The sequence below is a fragment of the Carcharodon carcharias genome, chromosome 17, assembly GCF_017639515.1.
Source record: "Carcharodon carcharias isolate sCarCar2 chromosome 17, sCarCar2.pri, whole genome shotgun sequence".
Classification (NCBI taxonomy): domain Eukaryota; kingdom Metazoa; phylum Chordata; class Chondrichthyes; order Lamniformes; family Lamnidae; genus Carcharodon; species Carcharodon carcharias.
In genome coordinates, this window is record NC_054483.1 from 83,214,829 (window position 1) to 83,235,199 (window position 20,371).

Genomic DNA, 20,371 nt, shown 5'->3' on the forward strand with positions numbered 1-20,371 from the left:
TAGAATTCTTTGAGGTAACAAGCAGGATAGATAAAGGGAAACCAGTAGATGTAATACATTTGGATTTCCAAAAGGCATTCAATAAGGTACCACACATAAGACTACTTAATAAGATAAGAGCCCATGGTGTTGGGGGAAGTATATTAACATGGCTAGGGGATTGGCTAACTAATAGGAGACAGAGTTTGGATAAGGGGGGCATTTTCAAGATGGCAACCTGTAACTAGTGGAGTGCCACAGGAATCATTGCTGGGGCCTAAATTATTTACAATGTATATCAATGACTTAGATGAGGGAAGTAAATGTACTATTGCCAAGTTTGCGGATGACACAAAAATAGGTGGGAAGGCAAGAAGTGAGGATGACAGAGTCAACAGAGGGATGTAGACAGGTTCAGTGGTGGGCAAAAACTTAGCAGATGAAATATAATGTGGGAAAATGTGAGGTTATGCACTTTGGCAGGAAGAATAGAAGAGCTGAATATTATTTAAATGGAGAAAAACTGCAGAAAGCTGTAGCACAGAGGGATTTGGGGGTTCTGGTGCATGAATCCCAAAAAAGCTAGCAAACAAGTTCAACTGATAATAGGGAAGGCAAATGGAATGTTGGCCTTTATTTCAAAGGGCATGAAGTATAAAAATAGGGAAGACTTGCTAAAACTATACAAGGCACCAGTTAGGCCAGACCTAGATTACTCTGAACAGTTTTGATCCCTTATCTAAGGGAAGATGTACTGGCATTGAAGGCAATCCAGAGAAGGTTCATTTGGTTGATCCCAGGTATGGAGGGATTTTCTTATGAGGAGAGGTTGAGTAGGTTGGGCCTGTACACATTGGAGTTTAGAAGACTGAGAGGTGACCTTATTGAAACATATAAGATTCTTAGGGGGCTTGACAGGGTAGATGCTGACAGGTTGTTTCACCTTGTGGGAGAGCCTAGAACCAGAAGGTGTAATCTCAGAATAAGGGGTCGCCCATTTAAGACAGAGATGAGGAGGAATTTCTCTTCTCGAGGGTAGTTAATCTGTGGAATTCTTTACCACAGAGGGCTGTAGAGGCTGGGTCATTAAGTATATTCAAGGCTGAGATAGTCAGGTTTTTAATCAGTAAGGGAATCCAGGGTTATGGGGAAAAGGCAGAAAAGTGGGGTTGAGAATTATCAGATGAACCGTGATCTCATTGAATGGTGGAGCAGACTTGATGGCCTGAATGGCCTCCTCCTGCTCCTACACCTAATGGCCTAATTAAACCTGGCTTCATGATCATTGGTATAGATTGTGAATTGCTGTGGCTCTAGCACGATTCCTGCAGCACCCTACTGGTAACAGCTTGCTGCCCTGAAAATACCCCACTTATTCCTACTTTTATGTGTCCGTTAAGCAATCCCTTATTGATGTTAACATATGATCCCATGCCCATGAGCCCTTATCGTGTGCAACAACCTTTTGTGTGGCATCTAACTGTATGCCTCTTCAGAATCCAAATATAATGCATCTGCTAGTTTTATTTCATTTACCCTGCTAGTTACATTTTCAAAAACCTCTTTAATAGATGTTTCAAACATAATTGCCCTTTAATTAAACCATGTGATTTTGCCCAATCATATGATTTTCTAAGTACCCTGTTACCATTTCCTTAATACTGGACTCTTGTATTTTCCCAATGTCTGATATCAGGCTAACTGGCCTTGAGTTCCCTGTTTCCACTCTCCTTTCTTGAATAGTGGTGTTAGATTTGCTACCTTCAAATCCACGGGATTGTTCCTGAATTGTGAATTTTGGGAGACTGCAAGCATTGCATCCACTATCTCAGCAGCCACCTCTTTTAGAACTGTTGAACATAGGCCATCAGGTTGAGTGGATTTGTCAGCTTTCAGTCCCATTAGTTTTTCTAGTACTTCACTAATATTAATTACTTTAAATTCCTCAGTTCCCCTTTATTTCTGGCATGTTTCTTGTGTCTTCCACTGTGAAGGTGGACACAAAATATTTTGTAATGTCTCTGCCATTTCTTTATTCCCCGTTATAATTTCTCCTGTCTCTGCTTCTAAGGGGCATGTGTTGACTTTCACTATGTCTACCATTTTACATACCCTGCAGAAACTCTTACACAATCTGTTTTTATATTTCTGGCTTGTTTATTCTGATTCCTTTTCCTCCTCCCTTTATCTGTCAGTCCTTCAGTTTACTAATCTACTTGTAAATATTATCTGCCTCTTTTAATCTAATATTGTTGTTAACACCTTTTCTTAGCCACGATTAGATCATTTTTCCTGTGGAGCTTTTATTTCTCAGTGCAATGTCGATTTGTTAAGAAATATGAAATATTTATTCAAATGTTCACCATCGTAACCCTTTTAATCTAATTTCCCGATCTATCTTGGCTAACTCACTCCTCATACCTATGTAATTGGCTTTATTTAAGTTCAGTAGCTTTGGCCTGTTGTATATCACACTCAACCTCAATGTCAAAGTTTATCATACTATGATTGCTTGTTCCCAGAGGATCTCTTATAATGGGATTCCTAAGTATCTCTGTCTCATTCCGCAAATCAAGGTCTAAAATAGCCTCTTTGTGGGCTGGTTCATGCATTGCATGAACTTTTCCTCCGAACTACCTTTGCTAATTTGATTTAACCGGTCTACATGAGTATTAAAATCCCCCATAATTATTTCATTGCCTTTGTTCCAAGCTCCTCTTATTTCTTAATACTGTCTCCTTCAGTATAGTTTTAAAAAACGTTTTCCATGGGCTGAGAGTATTGCTGGCAAGGCCACTTGCCCTTCAGGATTGTGGTGAGCAACCTCTTGAATCATGGGAGCCCACCTAGTGCAGGTCCACCCACAGTGCTTTTAGGAATGGGGTTATAGGCTTTTGACCCGGCAACGGTGAAGGAACGGCAATATAGTGCCAAGTCAGGATGATGTGTGACTTGGAGTGGAACTTGCAGTTGCTGGTGTTCCCTTGGGTTAGCTACCCTTGCTGTTCTTGGTAATAGAGATTATGGGCAGAATTTTCTGGGTGGCGGGCCCTGCACGTCAGCGCTTAAAATGGTGCACGCTGACGTTGGGCGAGCGTCCCGACATCCTCGCAATATTTAGCTGGGCGAGCGAACGATGAATTGCAACGCGCGCCCGCCATTAATTAAAGGGCTTGTTAAGGCCCTTAACTCGGCATTCGACGCTGATTTTGAGGTGCCTGTGTGATCTTCGGCTCGGCGCACGGGCGCAATGGGCAGGCGGGTTAGTGACTTTTTAACAAAACTCATCCATGGGTGGGATATGTGGGCTCAGTAGGGTTGTCAATGTTTTATGTGAAGTATTTAATGCAGCAAGTGTTTTAAACTTGCCTGTGTGATCGGTAGCAGTTCAGATCGATTTCCAGCAGCTTTCTCTGTACTTTGACGCTTCAGCTCAACATTCTGCAGTCAGGAATCTTTATCGGGCCTGCAGCTTTCCGGAGGCCTCCATTTAGCCTGGGCATGGGTCCTGACATCTACTCTGGAGGCTGCTCCTCTGAGGATGAAGGGAGTGCTAGAATAAGGAGGTGGCCAGGATTGGATAATCAGCCTTCAGGGGAGCCACCATTGGGAGGGCAGGTGCAGGGCCAAGAGATTGTCCAAGGTGGAAGGGGCCGTAGAAGATGCCACTATCCTGTTGCCAGGCTATACAGGCGGCGAAGCAGCTACCTCAATATGACTGAGGTGCAATGCCAAAGGAGGCTCCGACTGTCAAGGGAAACAGTCAACTACATCTGTTAGATGATTGGCCCTGAGATATGTGTGGGCGGATACCCCATGCCAGCAGTTCTGAAGGTCACAGTTGCCCTCCAATTCTCTGCATCTGGCTCCTTCCAGGGCTCAGTGGGTGATCTTTGCAGTGTCTCCTAATCAGCTGTCCACACTTGTGTCAAGCAGGTTACAGACGCTCTATTCAGATGTGCATTGACCTTCATCCACTTCCGCTGCGACCAAGCAAGTCAGGCACAGCGAGCCAGAAGCTTTGTGGCCATTGCTGACTTCCCCTGTGTCCAGGGTGCTATATAGTCTGCACACATGTGGCCATCAAGGCGCCAGCAGGTGAGCCCAGTGCCTTCATCAACAGGAAGGGCTTCCACTGCATGAACGTTCAGAATAGTGTGTGATCACAGGATGCAGATTCTGCAAGTTTGTGCAAGGTACCTAAGCAGCTCCCATGATGCCTATATCCTCAAACTCCAGGTGCTGGGGCTCTTCAGTGCTCCTGCTCGGCTGGATGGACGGCTGTTGGGTGACGAGGGTTATCTCCTCAGAAGGTGGCTCATGATGCCTCTCCGCTATCCAAGAACAGAAGCTGAGGAGTGCTACAATAGGAGCCACGGCTGCACAAGGGCTGTGTTGGAGAGAGCCATCGGTCTTCTCAAAATAAGCTTCTGATGCCTGGATTGCTCAGGGGGCTCACTCCAGTATCCCCCAGATCGCGTCTCTGTGATAGTGGTAGTGCTCTGCACAATCTTGTACTGAAAAGGGGGGATGCAGTTGATGATGAAGACTTTGACCCAATGGATTCGGCTGCACACAATGAATCTAGCAGTCTCTCAGAGGATGAGGAAGCACAGGGCAATGTTGAGGGGCAACACGCCAACCTGCAACTACTCCAAGGAGGCAGGGACATCCGGAAAACTTTAATCCAACGAACCTTCAGCTAGCTCCACACAAGTGGATCTGCAGGACCAGCATTGCCTGGCGCATCCGTAGATGGCACTTAAGTGCCACATCTTCCACTTCATCAGCTGCAACTAAGGGCTTAGTACATAAACATCAATGTCCACTCAAACATTCATGATCTGTCTGTGAAACAGACAAATAGAGCACAAAGGGGACATCCTCAGCCATGGTAACAAATGTGGACTTAATTCCCATCCATCAGATGGTGCCACCAAAAACATCACAAAACGTTGCTCTGATGTTGACAAAAATAAATTCTCTAATTTAGGGGCAACAGAAAAGCACCACTGAGAAACCCGTGGAGTACCTAACGTTCGTTATGCTTATGTTTGCGGGTGCCTCGTCTTGGTGCCACCCCATCGCTCGGAGTGGCTTGTGAGACAGCTTGCTGACTCTACTGTCCTGTTGGCCTCGATGACTTTGGCAGACGTCCTCTGGCCCGTGGAGCCTGTGCTGGGAGGGAGTGGCCAGTTCCAGAACTGGCACCTCCCTGGTTCTTGCAGCCTCAACGGATGCAATGGTCACTGGCAGAGGGGCGGAGGAGCTGCTGCCCTCATCCGGAGCGCCCTGAGAGGAGCTCGCAGAGACGACAGGCAGGTGCTGCGCTGACGTGAGGTCACTTTGGACCTCCCTGCTCACCGCAGATGGATGGGCACCAAACTGGGACACTTGGTGCCCAGAACATTTCCCACATTGCCAATGACCACCTGTGGCCATTAGTGCTGTGAGGGCTTGCAGGTCCGAGCGTAACCCAATCAGATGCTGATCAATCTGTTGGAAGCCCTTGTCCATGAGAGTTGCCAATCTCTCAATGGAGGAAGCCTGACGCTCTGACATGAGGTTCATGCCATCACTGACAGTCTGCCTGAATTCCTCCACCACAGAGACCAAGTGAAGCGCACACTCATGCAACGCTGCCAGATGGTCCCATGCACCCAGCCGCATGTCCTGCAGCTGCTGCATGGCGGATATCTCCAGAGCACATCATCACTGCTAGACTCAGCATGTGCTTGGTCCCCTGCAGTTCTCCGGCTGCTGGCGCCATCGGCACTCTCTGTCCGTGCCATCTCCTCCAGTGATTGTGAAGTGCCCTCTCCACTGTGCCCCGGGACACTAGCCGATGTTATATTCCCCAACGATGTGGTAGTCGCTGTGCTGGTGCCTGGCTCACTGAAATGATGTGACGTTCGTGCCAATTGACGCCCCTCAGGTGTGGAAGGGGGACTTTGGACATCCTCCTGGCGGCCATGTGGTGGCGATGCTGAAATTAACAACAAGGACAGTGGATCAGTTAGCGTTCAGTCAGTAACACACTTCATCCCCCCAGGCTCATAATGCGCTCAACCTTCAAGGACCTAAGGAGACGAACATTGGTGGGGTGGTAAATAGTCAAGAGGAGACCCAAACATTACACGTGCATACAGACAGGCTGGTCAGATAGCCTAAGAAATGCGACATGGAATGTTATATGGATAAGTGTGAGGTTATGCACTTGGGCAAGACAAACAAGGTATGGGAATACAGGAGAAATGGTAGGACTGTGGAAAGTAAGGACTGATTGCAGGGACCTTGCTGGGCAGACCTGTTAAGGTAGCAGAACAGGAACATAAGGCGTTTAACAAGGTAAAAGCCAGACTTGCCTTTATTAGCTGAGGAATAGAATGTAGGAAAAGGGAGGTCGTGTTGCAAGTGCAGAAAACGCTGTCGAGGCCACAGCTACACTTATGCGTTCAGTTGTGACCTGCACTTCATTGGAGGAATGGCAGTGGAGTGGAGAGAGTGCAGAGTTTCCTGACCAGGATGCATGCTGGCCTGGAGAGTTGGAGTTTTGAGGAAACATTGCATACACTTGTGACATTTGCCATGGAGCACAGGAGATTGACAGGTCACATTATTGACCTCCATACCATTATGAGGGGCATAGACCGGGTGGACAGAAGGCAACACTTCCCCTTGGCGGAGGGATGACTAACATGGTGGCATTTATTTAAGTTGAGTGCATGAGGTTGACAGGTGAGGTGCTGGCTGAAAGGGTGGTGGAGGTCCAAACCCTCCTAAGATGCAATAAGTATTTGGATGTGCAGCCGTGATGCCATGGCATGTTAGGCCATGGGGATAGTGGTCAGAAAAGGGATAAGGCAACTTTGGAAGGTGCTAGAGACGTGCATCCTCAAGGGGCTGAGGGACCTTTGTGTATGACCCACATGTCTGACTGTGTCTGTGAATGAGCAGTGTTGCTGCATTAACAGTTGCAGCAATCATCAGTGCTTTGGATGGTGGGAAGACAGAGTGGATGGGACTGTGGACCCCCTGCTGGCCTATCCTGCAGCCTGCCCTTCTCCTCTGGCCTGCCCTCCTCTGGCCTTTCCTCCACCGGAGCCTGCTGTGCAGACCCTCTGCACCTCGAGCTGGCCATGGTGATCAGCCTAATGGAGGCTGCCTGGCCTTTATGCAGACTGTCGGTTCCCCATTGGTGTCAGGAGGTGAGTTACTCACCACAGAATTCCCAGCTTCTGATTTTTTACTTGGAGTATTTATATGACCCCCAGGATGTTGATGGTGGGGGTTTCAGCAGTGGTAATCCTATTGAATGTCAGGAGGAAATGGTTAAATTAATTGTTGTTGGAAATGGTCATTGACTGGCACTTGTGTGGCATGAATATTACTTATCAACCACTTATCAACTCAAACCTGAATATTATCCAGGCCTTGCTGCATGCAGGCATGGACTGCTTCAGTACCTGAGGAGTCGTGAATACTACTGAACATTGTTCAACCACCTGTGAAATCCCACTTCTGACCTTATGATGGAGGGAAGGCCATTGATGAAATAGCTGAAGATGGCTGGGCCTAGGACACTATCTTTAGGAGCTCCTGTAGCAATGTGCTGGGACTGAGATGATTGAACTCCAACAACCACAGCCATCTTCCTTTGTGCTGGGTATGAATCCAACCAGTGAAGATGTTTCCCCCTGATACCCAATGACTTCAGTTTTGCTGGGGCTCCTTGATGTCACACTTGGTCAACTGCTCCCTTGATGTCAAGGGCAGTCGCTCCCACCATTACTTGGTCACCAAGCAACTACACCCCTAATGGTAAAAGCGAAATACTGTGGATACTGAAAATCTGAAACAAACACAGAAAATGCTGGAAAAACTCAACAGGTCTGACAGCATCTGCGGAGAGATCTCTACATCTCTAACGGCTAGGACAAGGGGTCATCTCAGAGCCAGGGCATTCAGGGAAGTTAAGAAACATTTCTTCACACACACTGTGGTAGAAGTGTGGACTCCTTTCCTACAAAAGCAATAGATGTTAACTCAATTAATAATTTTAAATCTGAGATCATGGACTTTTGTTAACAAGGACATAATTGGATATGGAACCAAGACAGGTGGATGGAGTTGAGATGCAGATTACCAAGATCTCATTGAATGGTGGAACATATTTGAGGGTCTGAATGGCCTCTCCTGTTCCTATGTTATTCTAAATAATGTCAGAATAAAGTTCCTCAGTGCCTGTTGGAATATGGAGAGGAAGCTACTAATTAAAACCATAGATTATGTCTCCTTTTTCAAAGGAGATCAGATGTATTAAGGAACTTGATCATATGTATGAAAGAATTAGTTCACGTGGTTACCACACCAGTGAGGGGATAAAGAGGTACATACATTATTGAAAAATCTACTTTTCCCACTAAATGTACTTACGTGAAGCAGTCGCAGATAAGCAAACTTGTTGGCACAGAACTTGCAGTGAAATAACAGTGCTTGCTGTTGACCTTTGAGAAAGCTGTTTACTAAGATCTAGCACTCTCTTGTGGCATGGACTTCCCCTTTCCTGACTGCAGTTTAAATCTGATGTCAAGTCAACAGGATGTCTTGATATGCTGAAACAGTGATGTTAGCAAGCAGGTAGGAAACAAATCACATTGAAGTATTTACACTCAGTAAACCAGGAAATTAAAAACTTGCATTTTTTAAATTGTCAGATAGCAAAATCAATTATTCTGATTGCATTAAGATAGAAACTAAAATAAAGGTAAGTAAGCTTTTGAAAATTTTATTTTTAAATGTGAAATTGTTTTATGGAGACATTTGACCCTCTGCAAATATCAAATTAACTTTTTAGGCATGGTGGCGGTGTTTAGTGGTAATTATCAAATTAGCATGTTGTTTAAAAACCCATTAAAAACCTTATTAAACAAGATACAACTTTTTCAAGGGTTTTTCCAGTGAGTCTACCAGTGAGAGAGTGGAAGTTTGCCTCAATTCAATTTATTTCCCTTGATTGCAGTCTGCGGGTGCTGAAACATCACATCCCCTGGACAAGTGTAGAACCACTGACAGCAACTTCGGGGGTCTGCAAATATGCAGAATTATGCAGAAATCCAGAAGTTGCTGTCGGTTTAAGTGGAGTAATTGCTGCAAACACAGACAGTTTTGCATCCATTATACTGTAAAACCTGGGTTGTTAAATTGTTCTGATTTTGAATGAAAAGTTGAAAAAAAATTGATCACTTTTTGTTTGAGAATGTAGCAACTGGATTTTATACCTGTCTTAGAACCTCATTTAAGAGTGAAGAATGTGGTTAAGTGTATCGCAGTTTTAGATGGGATTGATGGGAGTGTGACGGGGAGGTGGTGGAGTAGATGGAAATGCAAGATAAAAAAGAACAAAAAAAACTTGCTGGAAAGTATGCCATAAATTTGAGAAATGGGCTTAGGGCTTAGGTGCTCTTGCTCATTGTTTCATAGGTCCACTTTGGCACATTATTGGTAGATCTCTGCATGTTCATCAAAAATGCAGGTAGATGGTAGGCAGCTGGAGCAGCTTTGGAGCAGTATAATAGATGATGTGATCAGGGTTCTGATTTCACTGGTTCTGAGTGGGTGTAGGATTACTTCAAAGGGAAAGGAAAGTTGAATGCAAGTCATTGTTCTACTTTTGAGGACCTCCCAAGAGCTGACATAAAGAGTAATTTAACAGAGACCTTGAAATTGGGAATGCCGTATTGCTTGGTGCCATCTCATTTGCAGTTTGTGGAACCTTGCTTCAGGCAAATTGGCAGCTAAGTTTACCTAGAACTATAGCTACACTGCACTTGTCCTTTATTGGCATTAATTGTTTTTCGAAATCTTGAGGATATGAAAGTCTCTACATGTCTTATTAAACATAAGCAGTGACAGAGGAGCACTGTTTGTGATTTTTGAAGATCATTTCTACAAAACATTATGTTGGGGTTGGTTATTGATTCCCTGTTAAAATATTCATTCAGCTTGTATCAAAAGCGTCTTTTTTGATAGTATTGTACTTGTGAGCAAAATAAAGGTCCCAGGCTTTATTACTGAAAAAAATCTTTCTGCTAAAATAAACCACTTTACCACTTTATTTCTTAATGCTAAGTTACAACAATTTTTGTTTAGGCCTTGCAGCATGGCTGTTGAGCTGAGTCCTGACAATATTGAACCTGACTCAACATTTTGCCATGTTTTTTGACCTATGTGCATTTTCTAACACAATACTACACTAGTTTAATGTTTAGCACAGACTCAGGTTCATATTGAGTATCCTTGGAGTCTTGTAGTTCAATTACGTGAAAAATACAGAATCTATCTAGTGAATGCTTTAATAGGCTTGACTTAGCTCACAAAAATTGGCATCTTTTAAACTGTGAGACAATTGAATGACATTATTCTCTGGAGGCTGGATCTTAGTCTAAAAATCAAGAATAAATTGGGGTAAATAAAAGCAAAACACTGCGGATGCTGGAGACCTGAAATAAAAACAAACTGCTGGAAAAATTCAGCTGGTCTGATAGCATCTGTGGAGAGAGAAACAGAGTTAACATTTTGGGCCCAATATGACTCTTGGAATAAATTGATCTCTTGCTGGGTGAAATATGGGCAGGCTGTTATAGTAAAATATTTTTATTAAGAAATGGAAATGTAATTTGTTATACATAGCAGTTACTGTATTCTGAGAGATTTAATACTGTGCTGATTGTCTGGTACTGTAGCAATGACGTCAATAGATTAACCCTTCTTGTGAATTTTGTACCATAACTTTATGACTTTGAAAGTCTTTAACTTATCTCTTGAAGTAATTAGCTAATCTTTCTTATATTTATGGAATTCTGATTTCTTCAACAAGTCAAAAGTTTAATGTGTCAAAAATATAAGCATCTCTAAATGTAAGGAATAAGCAAAAAAGCACCTGTGAACCCACCCAGGTTAAACCTAGAAGTGGGCAGGACCATGAATAATTCCTGGCCCAATGCCATTTTATGAGGCTTCACCCTCCTGGCTGCAGCCAAACCCATGTCCTCTTGGTAGTTAAAGTTCTGCCCCTAGTCTTCTGTATGTGCCAAGGCTTCAATTTTTCTGTTGTAATTGTGACAGCCTTTCAGGAACAACAAAAGACTGGTTCTGCTGTTTCTGTTGCTTCCCGAAATTGGAAATGCAGATCTTGGAACTGACAGTGATCTTTCTAAGTTTGTATAACAGCAGAACTACAGAATTATTTGTTCTGGTGGCAAAAAATAAACCTATAAAAACAGTTGGTCTATACTGTTGCTGTGCTTGGAAAATTATCTCTTTGTACTTGGAGCACAAGAGGCCTGCTCACTACACACAACAAAAGCACCTCAACTGGAAAAGATTTCTGGTCCTGCTTCCATTTAAATCGGAAGAAGTGATAAATTGGAAAGAATAGGTTGTAGTGATATTTCTATGCTTTCTAGCTAAATTCAATTATTTGAACTGTATGTTCAATCAACTCATTCATTGAAAGATATTGTGCAGTAAAAACTTGAACTGTAATTTTGAAGCTGTAGATATTTCCATTATTACTTGATAAATATTAGTTCCCTATGAAGTTTAGAAGTAAAAATTGGGAATAAATGCATGCTGCGTGTTAATCCTGTAATTAGCGTTACTCAAAGCAGTAATCTTAAACTGTATGGAAATATATAAGAACGTAGCTATAAGAAAGGACATTAATTGCATCCTTTTTGAAAATTCTTCTTTTCAGGGCCTGTGCTGACTTTCATTTTTCCTCATCAAAATTCATAATAATTCTCCTCTTCACTGAATTTGGATTTCTTCAGTTTGTATTCGTATTTCCTGGTGTTGCATTAAGTGCCTCTTCTGTATCCCTTTGACTTAATTCTCATTGGTACTTCAGGAAAATTCCCAATTTCCCCACTCTTTAAAAACTTTCTTCACTGAACCAATTTAACTTGCTGAAATTGTCTTTATAGCCCTTTGGTTTATAGTTTGAAATCTACCAAACCAGAACAAATGAAGAAGTGCATGAGAAATTAGCTGCCACTGACAAATACTTGAATTCCCTATCAGCTACTTGTTTTGTTTGCAGTATTTTTTTCTCTGTTAGCTGGTTTGAGAAATGGACCAATTTTATGAACTATCATGAGAACCGATGTTTGTACTGAATAAAATTCCTTTCTGAAATAAATGAGATATTATTTGCTTGGTATAGATTCAGGTCCTTCATAATTCTGGTTTGATAATGCTTGGGCTTGGTTATCGTTCAAATGCAACAGGCAGAAGTGAAAAAATGTGAAAAATGTCTGATTAAAATGAGCTACTTTCCTGGACATATAAAAAACATGTACAATAATTTGTACATGTAATCTTCTTGTAATCATTTGGGAAATGTTGCTAAACCTGTTAACTGTACAAATTTTCCTGGATTTTCTCAGTTTTAACTGCTCCTTCCAGGAGGTAAGAAGCTTCATAACATTAAATTTTATTTGCAATCATCTTGAGTTAAGCTGTTGGTATAATAATTGCAGTGATAATATCTATCTTGTATTATTTAAATGCAATTCAGATGAGTTCGGCAAAGGTTTACACGTAGATTCCTCACCACTTGAAACATCTAGGTTTAAAATGAACAGTCACTTATATCAGCTAAAAAGTGGATAATCATTATCCGTTTACATTAACATTAATTTCAAAGTTTCCAGTTAAGGTGTCTTAAGTGTTTTATTTCGGGCAGAAATAACTGTGCTCACTCTCTAGTTCGCTGAACCAAACAATAAACAGCTCACTAGCAGTGTTCAGTAATTTGTTTTTATTGCTCCTTCAATCAGTATTAAAGTGGTGTAGTTGTGCATGTAAGCACTGTTTAAAATTTAAGCAAGTGCAAATGGATAACATAAATGAAATACAGATCCTTCCAAGAGTTGGATTGCTCTGTGTGATCAAAGATTGACAGGTAGGTTTTAACATGCCAACACTTCTTCCCCTCCTGGTCCAAAAGATTCTTGTTTCACAGTTGGGGTGAAGTGGCACCACTTGCTGCTAATCTCAAAGCCGTCCACAAAGATTTAGGGATCTCTGGTGCCACTTTCACCTTTCCCGATGTTTGACGCCACATCGAGGGGCTCTCCAGGCATCCAACAACAGTGCTGTCATCAGGCAGATTAAGCAGCTAATTACATTAAGAATCCTCACAGACAGCAAACTAGGAAGCAAAATGCACTCATTATCCATTTTACAGAAAGCAGAATAAAAATTGAGACATACACACGGGTCTTTTAGAATTAAAGAATTTTTTGAAAGGCCAGGAGTTGAACCATTTCTTGCAAAGCATCCAGTCTTTGCTCTGCTCTTGGAGAGACAATGTTGATCTGCTTGACTCAGTTTAGCTTCTGACCAGTGGTAATTCCCAAGGCCTTGAATGGAAGTCAGGGACAGATAACTGGGTTCCTTTTGTTTGAAGTGATTATTACCTGGGACTTGTGAAACATTCATACTACACTTGTTAGTCCAGTCAATATCTGTATTTTTGTACAAATATTGAAGAACAAAACAGCAATGTAAGCTTTTTCCTCTGCTGATAGGAATGTTTTCGATACTGCAAATATAGGTGAGTCATTAAAAGACTAAACAGCAAATTCACTTAGTTATGAAGGCTTTCCTCACAAATCAAATAAAACAAATGAAGAGGACACTCAGTAGGGCACATATCTCTGTCACACTGTGTTAACTCAATGTTATTAGAATTATTCAACTTTACCCTGAGGCCTTTCCCTACTTGGCTGGTGCTCTGTAACTACAAAAGAGAGGGACTTAGAGTGGGAGGGGAAGGATCCATTTGTCGTGGTGCATGTGGGTACCAGTGACATAGGACTAATAAAAAGATTTTGCTGAGTAGCTAAGGAACCACAAAAGTAGTAATCTATGGATTACTGCCTGAGCCATGAACAAATTGGCATAGGGTAAATAAGATCAAAGAGTTGAAAGTGTGGCTCAAATATTGGCGTGGGAGAAGTGGGTTTCCACTTTAAGGAGCTTTACCATTATCATGGTCTTCACCTAAAATGCACTGGGACCAGTGTCCAGGTGAATTGTAGAGAGGGTTTTAAATTAAATAGTGAGGGTGGGGATGGAGGGTGCGTTCCTGTGAGGTGAGATTTGGAAAATTAAAGAGAGCAAAGCAATAGCGTGGATTGGCGATGCAGGTAATGGTAACCAGCGTGTACGGACATAAAAGTGCACCAGCAAATGCAGGGTAGGGAAAAATATGTTTTAAACAAACGGAGGGGGGAGAGTTCAGGTAAAGGGGGCGGGGGGTTGGTGATGGTGGCAGTGGCAGACGGAGCAGTAAAATATAAAATTGTGTTCATAATATATATATATATATAGTTGTAAACTATAGTGTTAAGCTAATAGTGATTATTTTGTTTAATTCCTTTTGACATAGAATAAAGTTTGTCACTGAAAAAAGTGAAATCTTGTGGTGTAGTTCTGTCAGTTAATTGATGGATGTTTGGATTTCTTCTTTAAATGTTAACAAGTTCCTAACAGATTGTAACAGTACATAAAAAGGAAGAGAGTTGCTAAAGTAAATGTTGGTCCTTTAAAAGCAGAGATAGGAGGAATGTCAGAGACATTAAACAAATATTCTTTCTGTCTTCACAGTAGAAGACACAAGTTACATACCAGAAATAGAGGGGAATCTAGGGGCTAAAAAGTAAGGAAATTGAAGAAAGTAATATCAGCAGAGATAAAGTATTGGAGAAACTTAAGTGACTGAAATGTAATAAATCCCCAGAACCTGATGGTCTGCACACTAGGGATCGAACAGAGATAGTGGGTATGATTTTTCAAAACTTCCTAGATTTGGAACAGCCCCAGCAGATCGGAAGTGAGCAAAAGTAACATACCTAATCAAGAAAGGGGGGCAGAGAGAAAAGAGGGAACTGCAGGCCAGTTAACCTTACGTAAGTCATCGGAGAGATGCTAGAATCTATCATTAAGGAGATCTTAACAATGCACTTGGAAAAGCATAAAATAATTAGAACAAGTAAATATGAAAGAAAAATCCTGTTTGACAAATTTGTTAGAGTTTTTTGAGATGTAACTATTAGAGTAGGTAAAGGGGAAAACCAATATATGTAGCATATGTGGATTTCCAAAAGGCATGCGATAAGCTGCTACACAAAAAGGTTAGTACAAAAGTAAGGGCTCAAGGAGTTTATTAGCATTGATAGAGGATTGGTTAATGGACAAGAAGCAGATAGTAGGGAAAAAAATGGGGTAGTTTCAAGTTGGTAGGCTGTTACAGGTAGAGTTCTGCAAGGGTCAGTGCTGGGCCATCAGCTATTTACATTCTGTCTCTAAGTCATTAATATAGAGTAATGTATCTGACGTTTACTGACCATACAAAGCTAGATGGGATTGCAAGCTGTGAGGAGGACACGGAGGCTCAAAGAAATATAGACAGGTTGAGTGGGTAACAAGGTGACAGATGGAGTATAATTGTGAGCTTATTCACTTTGGTTATAAGAATCGAAAAACAAAATATTTTTGTAAGCCTTGTAACTTATAAGTGTTGATCTTCAGAGAGACTGGGTGTACTCATACAAGGAACACAAAGTTAGTATTAATGTTCAGTAGGCAATTAGGAAAGCAAATGGCATGCTGGCGTTTATTGCAAAGACATTGGAGTACAAAAATAAAGAAGTACTGTTAGAATTAAACAGTGCTTTGGTGAGACCACACCTGAAACACTAATTTTGGTCTCCATATTTAAGGAAGGATATACTTGTATTGGAGGCAGTACAGTACAGGTTCGTTAGATTGGGCCCTGGTATAAGAGGGTTGTCCTTTGATGAGAGGCTGAGTAAATTATGTCCATATTCCTTGGAGTTTAGAAGAATGAGAGATAATCCCATTGAAGCACTCAAGATTATAAGGGGCTTGAGAAGGTAGATAATGCAAGGTCGTTTCTCCGAATGGGAATTTCATTTAATTTTTTCATGGGATGTGAGTGTTGCTGGCTAGGCCAGCATTTAATACCCCATATCTAATTGCCCTTGAGGATGTGGCAATGAGCCACCTTCTTGAACCTCTGCAGTACATGTGTAGGTACACTCACGATGCTGTTAGAAAGAGGGTTCCAGGATTTTGACCCAGTGAAAGTAAGGAATGGTGATTTAATTCCAAGTCAGGATGTGTGGTTTGGAAGGGACTTTTCTAGGTGGTGGTATTCCCATGCATCTGCTGCCCTTGTCCTTCTAGGTGGTAGAGGTCATGGGTTTGGAAGGTGTTGTTGAGTTGCTGCAGTGCATCTTGTAGATGGTGCACACTGCTGCCACTGTGTGTTGGTGGTGGTGGGATTGAATGTTTAAGGTGGTGGATGGGGAATCTAGAATAAGGGAGCACCGTTTCTGGATGAGGTGCAGATCAGTTAGGGCTGAGATGAGAAATTCCTTCACTCGAAGAATTGTGAATCTATGGAATTCTCTACCCTAGAGAGTTTATGTGCTATTATTGACTGTTTAAGGCTGAGATAAACAGATTTTTGGTGTCTCAGAAATCAAAGGATATGGGGAGCGGGCAGGACGTGGAGTTGAAGTCTAAGATCAGCCATGATCAAGCTCAGCAATGATGATATTGAATGATGGAGCATGGTTTCCTTCTGTTTTTGTTTCTTTTTCTTACCTCTGCCACTGAAGGTAGGGGCAAGTAATATTTTTGTCCCTGTTTGTTAGCCTGTTAGTCTTTGTCTATTTGTAAACAATATACCTCAAAAGCTAATGGATAGATTTCAATGAAATTTGGTATGCAGGGTATGGCCCAAGGAGGACTGATTAGTTTTTTGCCGAGATTTGGATCCTGGAATTTTTAAAGGATCTGTTAACACTGAGTGATATGGCAAATATTTTTATAATATTGTTGATTTTATTTTAGAATGTTGTGGATTGTCTCAGCTGCTGTGGTGGAATTTGTCACAGCGGCCAAAATGTGAGCAGAGATTTCAGAGCAGATTGTTGGATGTAGATTGGCTTAAAGCCTCAAAGAGATGAAAGCTCTAGTAAAAAGATTTCTTTTTTCATCTTTGTAATTACAGAGCATCAACCAGGCAGGGAAAGGCCTCAAGGAAGAACTGCAAAATTGTAAGGAACAATGTTGAGTTTATGCAGTGTGGTGGAGCTCTGTGCTTACTGAGTGCCTCTTCACTTGTACTTTTGTTCTTAAAGCTGAAAAACTAAATATTTTTATTAAAAGCTTACATCTCTCAGAGGAGGCTGCGGGTCAATCCACATCCACCAACCAGCTCTGGAAACTGCTCACGTTGTGACAGCTGTGAGCAAATCCACCACAGCAGCTGAGGCAATCCACAACATTCATAAACAGTCAGCAACATTCTAAAGCAATGTGCTCCATGTTAATGGATCTGCATTAGGGTTAGGATTAGCACTAGTATTGCATGGGTGTATCAGTGTAGACAATGCTTGGGTCCTGGAATGGGTCATGAACTGACAACTTCTGATTTGATTTTAAAACAAAATTCCCGGATCTGCATTCATATCCTCACCAAAATGTAATCATTTCTTCCTTGGGCCATACCCTATCTCTATACCAAGTTTCATTGAAATTCATCGATTAGGTTTTGAGATATATTGTTTATAGATGAACAGAGTAAAAGCATTGCCTCTGCCCACCTTCAGTGGTGGAGGTAATAAGTCTATTATGATGAATTCCGTTTGTAAAAGAAGTGTGGGGATGATTTTGTATTGAAATCTGAGAGTATGGTTGTTTCATCTCTTTGAGGAACAGTGACATGGGACAGAATTTTGCCGTTGGCAAGCAGGGGGCGGGGCCCGCTCGCCGATGCGTAAAATGATGCGGGATGATGTCGGGCGGAACCCATGACGTCATCCCACCCCATTTAAATTTTTAGGACGGCGGGCCTGCAGCAAAATCAGCTGCGGACCCGCCGACCGGTGGGATGAGGTTTCATGCAGGGTGTTAAAAATTCTAATAAAGTTATTCTGTAAATTATGAACATGTCCCATCTCATGTGACATCGTCACATGAGGACATGTTAGGGAATTTTTTTGCTCTCTCATTTTTAATATTGTTCAAAGTGGAAGCAATCTCCCTGAGGCTGCACTTGGGCACAGGGAGATTTGCGCTCTTTCGTGCGCATGCGTGAAAGAGCGCACTCTCACTTTTAGGGAATCCCCCCGTCTGTACAGGATGTGCATAGCACTTCCTGCTGGACATCACGCTGGGTGGGCCTTAATTGGCCCGCTCACGTAAAATGGTGTTGCGGCCCACTTCGCTAGCAGGGATCGGCTCCCCGCCTGCTGGAGATTGGGTCGGGCCTGCCCGACAGGCAGAAAATTCTGCCCATGAACTTGAGCATGAACTGTAGATGTTATAGATTTATTGAGAAGCTGTCTTGCTAATTTTCAAAGAAATTCATCTATAATATAATTTAGCTTTTAAAATAAATTGATTTTGATGTTTCTTTTCAGTTTTGGTCTAGATCACAAATGAAGACCCTTTTCACAACTCCTTATACAAAGACCTGCTGTTTGTTTCCTTCGGCATGTGTCATGAAAATCCCCTTTGAGGGAAATATTTTATCAAATTCATCTAGCTAGTTCTTCTTCAAATATTGCTAGTTTCACATGGGAATTGGTGTATCTTCATGATTCTATTTGAAGATAACTTAATAGCGCTGCAAAAAAAAGCCTGTTGGTTGATTCAACTGGATAGAGCAGGCTACGGTATGGCATTGCTGCTGTAATGCAGTTGAATGTAGTAGATTTATAACAGTAGTGGGAGCAAGTGATTTTGGTTGCAATATTACAGTTCAATGTTTTAAGTTTACGCAATGAATGAAGAAAACAGGTATCCTTTTTTTTGGTTGATATTGAGCATTTATTGAGAGAGAAAATCTGTTGGTGATTAGTAATTAGATAAATTAAGCATTGTAAGATTTAAGTTTCCAAAGGATAATGGCTGTAAAATTTTCAGTACTATGGTGTTGAAGGACTTGCATTGCATTTCTGTAGAGTATAGCATCCTCTAGAGAATATGCACATAGCAAGATCTCATGAATAACAGAGATGAATGTCAAGAAAATTTGGTGGATTTTTTGGTGTTTGAGGGAGAAGTGTTGGCCAGGACCCAGGGAACTCCCTCGGATAGTGCTGTGGATACTTTAATTACCAGTTGATTCACCTGGAACAGGCAAACTGGTAACAGTTTACTGTTTCACCTGAAGGTCAGCATCTCTGGCACATCATATTGCATGGGAGCATCAATGTAGACCATGCTGGGTCCTGGAATGGATCATGTACTGACTATTTCTGACTTGATGCTGAACATGCTGCCAATCAAGCAGACGCTGTAATATTTTATCTGAAAAATAATAGAGAATGTAACTTTTATCGCCAAATTACTTTGATCTATTATGACTCCTGTGGTCTGTTTTGATTTTTGATTTAAGACTCCCTTGACTTGTGGTTCCTTTCCTGAGAGAGTAATTACAAATCTCCCTCTTTAAAACCTCTGATAAATCTTCTGTTCAAAGACATAAAACGGTAAAGAAAAAAATAGTTGAAAGAATGGGGGACCAGAGGCAGTGGGACGACTTACATCCAATTGGGACAAACGCTGACTGTTGAGACATTTTATTCAAGACTGAAAGGGAAACCCGAAAGTAGAAGCATGATCAGTGAATTTTTAAAGTAAAAGCACAATGCATCGATTTGCCTTCTTATCTAACCTGAAGAAAGATCCAATAAAATTGCCAGAGAATTGCAATAGAATAGTCAATCATTGAGGCTACTTTCATTTTGCTGAGGTCTGAAGCCATGCTGAATGTTAAATTCTCAATTTCTTCCCCATTTCTCTAGGCTGGCTTGTAATTTTCTTTTTACTCCCTCCTCCTTGTTTCCTTTCATCTGTCTCTCTTCCTCTCCCTTGCTTCCCTCATCACCATGCCCCTCAGCACACCAATAGTGTACCATTATCAGAAATATCCTCCTTGCTTTGGTTTGCAAAATGCTGTCTACTTTTTGAAAATTGTTTTACATTGTGGAATGCGCATATTTTAAAAGAAAAATTACCAAAAAGAATGTTGCCTTGATAGAAATTTGTGTAATATTTGTATTGTAAACTGAATTTAAATAGTTCAATTTTTGTTCGTTTTCAGCCATATACAATTATGACTCCAGGGAGGAAGTGGAGCTTCCTCTGCAGATTGGTGATACAGTGCACATATTGGAAACCTATGAAGGCAAGTACAAATATTTTCTGAATTCTAATGTGGATATTTAAAATCAGGAAATTTAGATCTGCTTTCTATATATCTCTGGTTGAAATTTGTATCTTA

At 41.6% G+C, this 20,371-nt stretch overlaps 1 protein-coding gene across 1 annotated transcript in view; it reads left to right on the plus strand.

Moving 5' to 3' along the window:
* Nucleotides 1-20,371, plus strand: part of dock1 (dedicator of cytokinesis 1) — a 693,250-nt gene that overhangs the window by 30,569 nt on the left and 642,310 nt on the right. Inside the window, exon 2 of the mRNA XM_041210280.1 lies at nucleotides 20,192-20,275. Within this exon, the coding sequence (XP_041066214.1) occupies nucleotides 20,192-20,275 (84 nt within the window). The remainder of the gene's footprint in view (nucleotides 1-20,191; nucleotides 20,276-20,371) is intronic.